Below are 8,008 nucleotides of genomic sequence, written 5' to 3'. Positions count from 1 at the left end.
GGCCCCTTCGGGTTTATTTTTGTCAACTTCTATCAGAGAAATGCCTCTTATCTTCTGTGCTGCTTCTCATACTGTTGGTTCAGGGTTACGCTTTTCATCTCCAACTTGCACATGGAAGAATATCCATATGATTCTCACTTAATTAGGAGGTCACATATTTAATATTTTCTTACCTTAAAAATTGGTTAAGTTAAAAGAGAATCTGCGTTTTATGTGTTCAATGGTTGCTTTTATTGAAAGAAGATGAGTTGTAATTTAATACAGAAAATGTGTCTGGTGCATTGAATTATTAATGTTGTACAAATATTCTTGTCAAATCTTCATATAATATTAATAATAATTAGTAAATGTTCCAAGTTCTTTTCTGAATTTTTTGCAAAATATTTACTTTTTGCGTGAACCAATAGCAGAATAGCGTGTAGGTCTATGTGGGAGTAAAGATATTAAAAGAGTTATTTTGGCTTCACACAACGCACCAATCATATATCTTTTCATTTTGTCTCTCTTAATCACGCACAATGTGAAACCAAACTAGCTATGTCAATATCTTTAGCAAACGGAATCAGGAGATTTGGCTTATCATTTAACAAACGAGATTAGAGGTGCAAGTTGGGGGCTGTCATTGAGCGCATTCAACTTCATTGAATTTGCATATACCGGGCACTGTGTCAATGGACCTGTAAACAGTGATTTGTGTAACAAGGGATGGCAGTTCTGGGCCTTCTGGCAATGCCTGAATTTGTTATAGCTTCACTCTGTGGACCAGTTTTATGCTTTTATTGCACCCAATCATAACATTTCAACCCCAATATAACACATTTAGATGAGAATCACTGATCGAATTTAATGACCTCGTGATCAGGTACATTCTATGATAAATTTACATTTTTTTTATGAAACATATATAGTAATTTTTTCTGATTTGAACAGATTGATTAATGTCTTCTTCATAAATGAAGAACCCACTGATAGAATAAAACATAAAATATTACAAAGCCTAAATAAATAAAAAATAAGAATTTAGGTATCAGGGTTTAATTGTTGCAATGAAGCGTTTTGATATAGTCTTGCACAAAAAGGAAACTAACAAAAGGAAAGCACACAATATGAAATTTCTGTACTATTTATTTAACAACAATTAGTCTTTACAATCTCAAATGATCTGTTTATATTTTCTGAGACTGATGTACAAACAATAGAAAAAAAATTCTCAATTAGCAACAAACTCTATTCACCACTAATCAAAACTACCCAAAAAAGTTACCTACAATTTTTTCGTCAACAAATACCTTTACCAAATGAGAAAAAAGAAAAAAATCCACCCCCCCCCCCACACACACACTCCGAACGTATATATCCTCTTTTTTTTTGTGCATACAATTCACCTCTTTTGTATAAATAAACTAAAAAAAAAATCACAACAAAATAAGAAAAAAAATTATAAAGTCATCTGAAGGGTTCGACAGGTGCTGTTTCTTCAAGGCGGGCTGCAGCCTGAAAGCACTCTGCTGCTTCAAGTACTGATGTGGCGCCGCCTTCGGCTTCATGCAACAACCCTAGCTGGAACCACGCCACATAGTTTGTTCTGTCAAGTCTCAACGTGTCAGTAAGTAAATTTCTGACAACAGGCAGTGGCCGATCGCCTGTTTTCCGAAGAACGATGGCAAGTGATACAATGCTTGGCACATGTGTTGGGTCGATATCTAACGCTGTGTTGTATGCACCAATGGCTTCTTTCAGAAATCCTCGAATTTCATGTAGTTCACCTAGAAATGGCAAATATTTTTCTGCTTTCTCAAATTTTATATTTCCAAGTTGTGCCAGTTTATATTTCTTGGGCAGTGGTAATGAAACATATTGGTAACTAAACATACCATTAATGATGAGTGAGGCTATGGTACTATGCATAGCACACATTGGTCTGTACTATGGATCAATATTTTCGTCTTCAAAGTTCAAACAGTCGATCTAAACTGTTCAACATGACCTTCATTATGTTTGATTTTTTTTAGATTTTTAAACTATTTTTTAGATAGGTAGAAAATTACTATGTTTGAAAGGTTTAGAATCTTTAGATCAAGTGATTTTCTACCTATCTAAATAGTAAAAAAAATTCTATAAAATGTAAATTTAATCTACGAGTAAATCTTAATATGGAAGACATTTAATATGTCGATCAAATTAAGATTCTTTAATATGTCGATCAAATTAAGATATCGATCAAATTTCTCCATTAAGATGTCGATCAAATTAAGATATCAGATGTCTTTCATTTAAAGAATCTGTCGATCAAATTTACCGATCTTTTTATAAATCATTAATGAGTGAGGTTACGGTACCATGCATAGCACACATTTAATATGTCAATCAAATTAACTGTGACTTCGACAATGGAGATATTGATCCATAGTACGGACCAATGTGTGCTATGCATGGTACCGTAACCTCACTCATTAATGATTTCTAAAAAGATCGGTAAATTTGATCGACAGATTCTTTAAATGAAAGACATCTGAAATAAACTTGTGAACTCGGTACAAAACCATTTTGGAAGCAAGAAGAAAAGTTTCCCAGAGCATCGGGCCGAAAATTGCCCAAAAGATATAATTTTTTTTTTTAATAAAGATCGAGTACCTGTTGCGTGATAATACAGCGAGGAATGTGACCTAATAGCCTTAATTTTGGAAAGACACAATTCAACATCTTTGAATTGCTTCATGCTCAAATACACAAGTACCAAATCATACCATATCTCTATTTCAATTGTTCTGTCCTCATCTCTACCCTGCTCATTCAAGGAGGCAAAAATTAAGAAATATCTGTGAGTCTCTCTACTTTCTATTTTTTAACAGAATTGTGCCTTTCATGCTAAAAAAGGAAAAAGAAAAGAGAAAAGAGTAGGGTTCAAATGCCTCATGTTGTTCACGTCTCAATTGTACCTCACATCCTTATCTCCATTTTCAGAAGTCCAAACGGTCGATCTGAAGACCAAATTATGTTTTTTTGAATATTTTTACTATTTTTTTAGTTGGGTACAAAATCACTGTTTTTTACAAGATTCTGGACCACATTCAAAAACAGTGATTTTGTACCTATCTAAAAAATATTAAATTTGGTCTCCAAGCACATTTTAATATGGAAATCACGTTGAGCGGTTCGGATCGACTATTTGGACTCTAATAACAGAGATAAGGATACGAGGCATGATTGGGGCACGGAAACAACGGGGCATTTTAACCCTACTAAAAAAAAGAAGCAAAAACCCAAAAAAAAGAAAGAAGAAGAATCCAACAGAACTAACCCATTTTCCACACAAAAAGACTAATGAAGGAGATAAACATTAAGAAAAGTACCTTGAGAATTTCCATTCCAGCACTAAAGCTCTTGGTTTTGAGCCGAACAACCGCAAAAATTTGTGTGTAAGTCTTGACCGCATTCTTGAATTGCCCCTGAGATGTATAAATTTTCGCTTTAGTCCTTAGCAACCCCAAATGGTCACACTTATCACTCTCATCTAGACCTGTATCCACTGCACACACTGCTTCGGTATACTTTTTTTGCGCACTTAATATCCTGGCCAATAAGATCCATGCATTTATATCCGAACCATGTTTCAATTTCACGACCTGCTTCGCATACTTTAAGGCCTCGTGTAGTTTTCTCTGCTCAGCATACTCTAACGCCAGCATGTGAAGGACATTATGGTCATTTCCACCTGTATATTTCTCAGCAGTTTGCAGAGCCTCAAGTGCATCCTTTTGAAGTTTGTCCCTCTCTGAGTCTGACAAGGTAGGCATTGTTGCCTGGGTAGAGAGAGAAATGCTGAGTAAATACTTCCCTATGCTCAGTACATCACTGTTTTTTTTACGTGATTCCATAACTGCCCTTTTTGCATAGTCAACTGCCGCTGTTGCAAGCTCGGTTTTGTTAGAGCAAAATTTTGAAGCTAGCAAAAGGGACTTCAGTATGACTGGGTCTAAAGACCCTCCTGACCCAGCCTCTTTTGAGTCAACCACCTGTTTCAACAGATGGAGGGCAGTTTCGTCATTTTCCTCGTTGAAATAGCACAAAGCAAGAGAATACAGCCTCTCTTTTTTCTCCAGCAGACTCGGCGGGATATCTTCATACTCCCTTGCCAGATATTCCAATTGGGATGACATCGACATAGCAAAGGTGAGGTGTTGCAATACTGATGGGTCCCACGTGATCTGCTTCGTGTTGCATTTCCTCAAGAGAATCACCAATAAAAGAATTGCCTCTTCTAAGTTGTTTGAGGGGACAAATGAACCGCCAATCTGGTATCTTAAATTCAGTGGATTTGCTTCGTACCCCCCGTAAAGTAGAGCAACCACAAAATCCTTTTGGATGCTGGTCACAGTGGCAGGTTTTAGATTCCAGTTTTTCAGGAGGGCCCGCCTGTAAGCGGAGATAGCCTCTTCTACTGACCCAGCAAGCAAGTGTAGTTCTGGTAAGAACTCAACAGCCATGTTAACTATTTCATGCAACTTGTTCAGATTGGTCGAACTGGAACCGGAACCTGCACTTGTTCTGATTGGTAGAGCTGATTCGGTAATGTCTAATATCATGCTGCATTCTTCAGCCGCATCTACAAAAATAAATTGAAAACAAATAATTAGACGGCAGTCATAGTTGGGTGGTAATCTTACAGGACTGTCAAAGAGCTCAAAAGTTTGATCAAGTTTGAATAACTCCATTTGGATCTTGATTCATACAGGTCATGCAGTACTGGTATGAACTATGTAATACTGATCTTACTGGCTAGGTACGGCCCATATCAAATTTAATCATATATTTTCTTTCTCTTCTCATTCATCAATTATATTTTACATGTAGCATGACCTTCTGAAAGCAACACCAATCCGGTCAGAATATTATAATAACTTCACTGGGTTAGATAAAATGACTGAATTAGATGTAAATTGTCAATTAGAGACACTGACTGTAGCAACTAAATACCTGGCATATTCATATTAGAGTAGAACTAGGGTGTTCTTAAAGTTCACCAAGCTCCTTGGTGAACTCAAGTCTAAAATCCGTCAAATTGGCTTTAAATGATGAATCCAAACCGTTGAAACCCGTTTACCTTACGAGAGATGAGAGATGCGTCTACATATGAAAATTTTAAACATTCAAATTAATTTAGTATAAAGTCAAGCGGTCAAAAAATGAATGCATTAAAATTAATTTATTAACCTTCTAATTTTGACCGATTGACTTTATACTAAATTAATTCGAATGTTTAAATTTTTTACATGTAGACGCATCACTCGTAAGGTAGGCGGGTTTCAACGGTTCGGATTCGTTATTTGAAGCCGATTTAATGGGTTTTAGACTTGAGTTCACTAAAAAACTTGGTGAACTTAAGAACACCCTAGTTCTACTCTTCATATTATACCTAACACTATAGTAATATAAATGGTAGCTGGTGATTAGATATAATTACTAAAAAAACGCACTGTTAAAGCGACCAAGATCATGAAGGGCCACTGAATAGAGATACAGGGCTTCGATACGGAGAACGACGGCACTGAGTTGCATAGGCGGCTGGTTAGACTGTTGCCGGTGTTGATTTTGAGGATCACCTCTTAGAGAAGAAAGTGTTGCCTTCATTTCTGGAATAGAGGCTCGGAAATCTATTGCACCAAACAAACTTGCTGCCGCCGCACTATGTCCATTCATAAACTCCATCCTTGCTAGCAGTGCTCTCGCCTCCTAAACCACAAATTAACATAAAAGACAGCAAAATCAGGGTCTGAAATAGAAAATTTAGATTGGGCGGGGAAGAGGGGGGGGGGGGGGGGGGGGGGGTATGAAACATAAAATGCATATTATGTGAAAATAATAATGCGTGGTCACTTTGATTTGAACCCAAGTCTCCACAACCACCAAATGAAATTCTAACCACTAGGCTATAGACACACATTTGGCATTTCATGAGGGGGGATGAACTATATAAGAACTTTAAGAAAAATGAAAATTCAATTAAAATTAATAAACTAATACCATAAAGATATCAGTCTGTACGTGTCATATCATTTTAGTCGGACAAATGACTTGTTATTGTTTCTCTTCTTTGCATTGGTTTTGTCTTCTCGATCTTGTCTTTAACTAAAATTAATAAATTATCTCCTAGAGGTACTGTACCAAGAAAGATAAAAAAAACAACACACCCCTTGATCAATCTGTGATGCCTCACAAACAGTAGCTTCAGTCTGTTCAACGCTGAAATTAAATGCGTCTTCTGTAACTTCACCAGAGGTGGGCCCCCTGCGACGGGTCCTGTGTAACCTGTGAGTGGCCATCTCATCTATCCACCTAAGTTGATCTCCTGTGCATAAACACTTCATGATTGCAGACTTGAGGAGACAACTAAAAGTGTTTCCCTTCCTCTTGTTGATGTTTTTACCTCTCATTCCATTGCTCATTCTTCGTGCTGAGCCATTTTTTCTTTTCTTTTGTTTTCTTTCTTTACTTTTCTTTTTTAATCTTTTTTTTTTCTTCTTCTTTCTCTTTTTGTAGTTTTTTGAAGTTCCGTTCTTTTCTTGTGCTACCTGACACATAACCAAAAACAGGTAGTGTGATTTTGTGTTGAATTAATATTTATTACCTTAGGAGTCAAATTATGTCAAAATCATAGAAAATTGGATACAATGAGGAGGAATAAGAAGGCCTGACATCAAAGGTTTATACTATGAAACAAACACAAAAGATATATATAAAAAAAAAATTAAAATTCAGTGAATTACAAAAGATTCCCTACTAACTTCTTTTGGAAGCTAATTAACAAGATTAACACATACTGTAACCCTAACCTAACCCAAGACCAAGAAACCAACAACAATAAAATCAAGAACTGAGAAAGAAAAATGCATCAATTTAAGGTATATAAAGGCTTAAAACCAACACCTAATTACAAAGTCTTTTCAACTAAATCCAAAATTTCCTTAGTAGATAAACAAATTGTCAATTCTACAGACGAAGCATGGGGAGGATCATTTTTTTTCACATTAATTCAATAAAAGAACGATAAAAAAACGTACCTTTTTCACATCAAGCATTAAATTCTCACCAACGCATCCAATAATTGCACGAATCTAACTGCACCAACCACTTAAAATTCCCTCGCGTTACTCTTTGATCCTTGTGAATTCGAGAGTCAGAACAGAAAGGGAAAAAGTCTCGCCAAGAGAAACGATCAAAGCATTCTTTAGTAAGTAACGAAATTCCAGGGTTTTAGACAAGTCAAATAACGGGAAATTGGTGGGTCAAATAAAGAAATTCAAAAAATCGATTTTAAGTGGGCTAATGCCTAGTGGGTCGTGGAGAGGAAGTAGCTGGATCTTGTAAAAGAAGGCAATGCAAAGAAAAAGAAAGAAGGTCAAAGAAAAAGGTGGGACCTCTCAGGAAAAGTTGGAGTGAGTATCCTATGAGGTATCTCACATTTTGCGTGACCGACGTGTCCGGTGCCTATTCAGGGATAGCGCGGGGGCCAGTTTATTTGTGCTTTATGAATCGTGTAGAACATATTTTAACGATTGAGATTTACAATATAAACATGCAAAATAAGAGGTATCTCAGAGGATGAGAATTCAAAAGGTTGCACCCAATCCAGGCTGCCACGTGGCATTCCATCTGGGCTCGTTATTCTCATGCTCACAATTGTTTTCGCTCCGAAGACTTTTGAATTCGGAACCCTAAAGTAACTCAAATTTTGAGCTGGATTCTGACCGTTCGATCTTATCTGACACGAATATTAAAGGTCTCCCTGCATTTCTCTCGGGCCTGATTAATCCCAATTTAATCTCAAAATTTGTGTTACTTTAGCTCATATGGAATGGAAAATTACAAATTCGTCCTGAGAGCTTCGCTTCTATTATGAAGTGGTCCGTACTTTACCTTTCAAGTTGTTTTTGGAAATATATATTTTTTAAGTTGTGTTTCAAAAGCTGAACTCAGTAGCTTACCCAATTTTGTCTTTATTATAAAA

The 8,008-nt window shown here is 36.3% G+C and overlaps 1 protein-coding gene across 2 annotated transcripts; it reads right to left on the bottom strand.

Annotated features, from left to right (window-relative positions):
- Positions 1–1,102: 1,102 nt before the first annotated feature.
- LOC144567291 (protein NPGR2-like) lies at positions 1,103–7,390 on the bottom strand. 2 transcript variants are annotated; one of them, XM_078317390.1, is made up of 6 exons: positions 7,062–7,390; positions 6,192–6,572; positions 5,478–5,733; positions 3,354–4,606; positions 2,635–2,785; positions 1,103–1,766 (listed from the first exon to the last, which is right to left on the bottom strand). In XM_078317390.1, the coding sequence occupies exons 1-6, from the start codon at positions 7,077–7,079 to the stop codon at positions 1,447–1,449; spliced, it is 2,379 nt and encodes a 792-aa protein (XP_078173516.1). In that variant the 5' UTR covers positions 7,080–7,390; the 3' UTR covers positions 1,103–1,446. The 2 variants fall into 2 exon arrangements, with proteins under 2 accessions (XP_078173516.1, XP_078173517.1); XM_078317391.1 differs by lacking the exons at positions 6,192–6,572; positions 7,062–7,390 and adding an exon at positions 6,046–6,180.
- Positions 7,391–8,008: the final 618 nt, after the last annotated feature.

The sequence above is a fragment of the Carex rostrata genome, chromosome 16 (assembly GCF_964058835.1).
Source record: "Carex rostrata chromosome 16, lpCarRost1.2, whole genome shotgun sequence".
NCBI lineage: Eukaryota > Viridiplantae > Streptophyta > Magnoliopsida > Poales > Cyperaceae > Carex > Carex rostrata.
The sequence above is the reverse complement of the archived record's forward strand: the minus strand, read 5'-3'. Positions and strand labels throughout refer to the sequence as shown.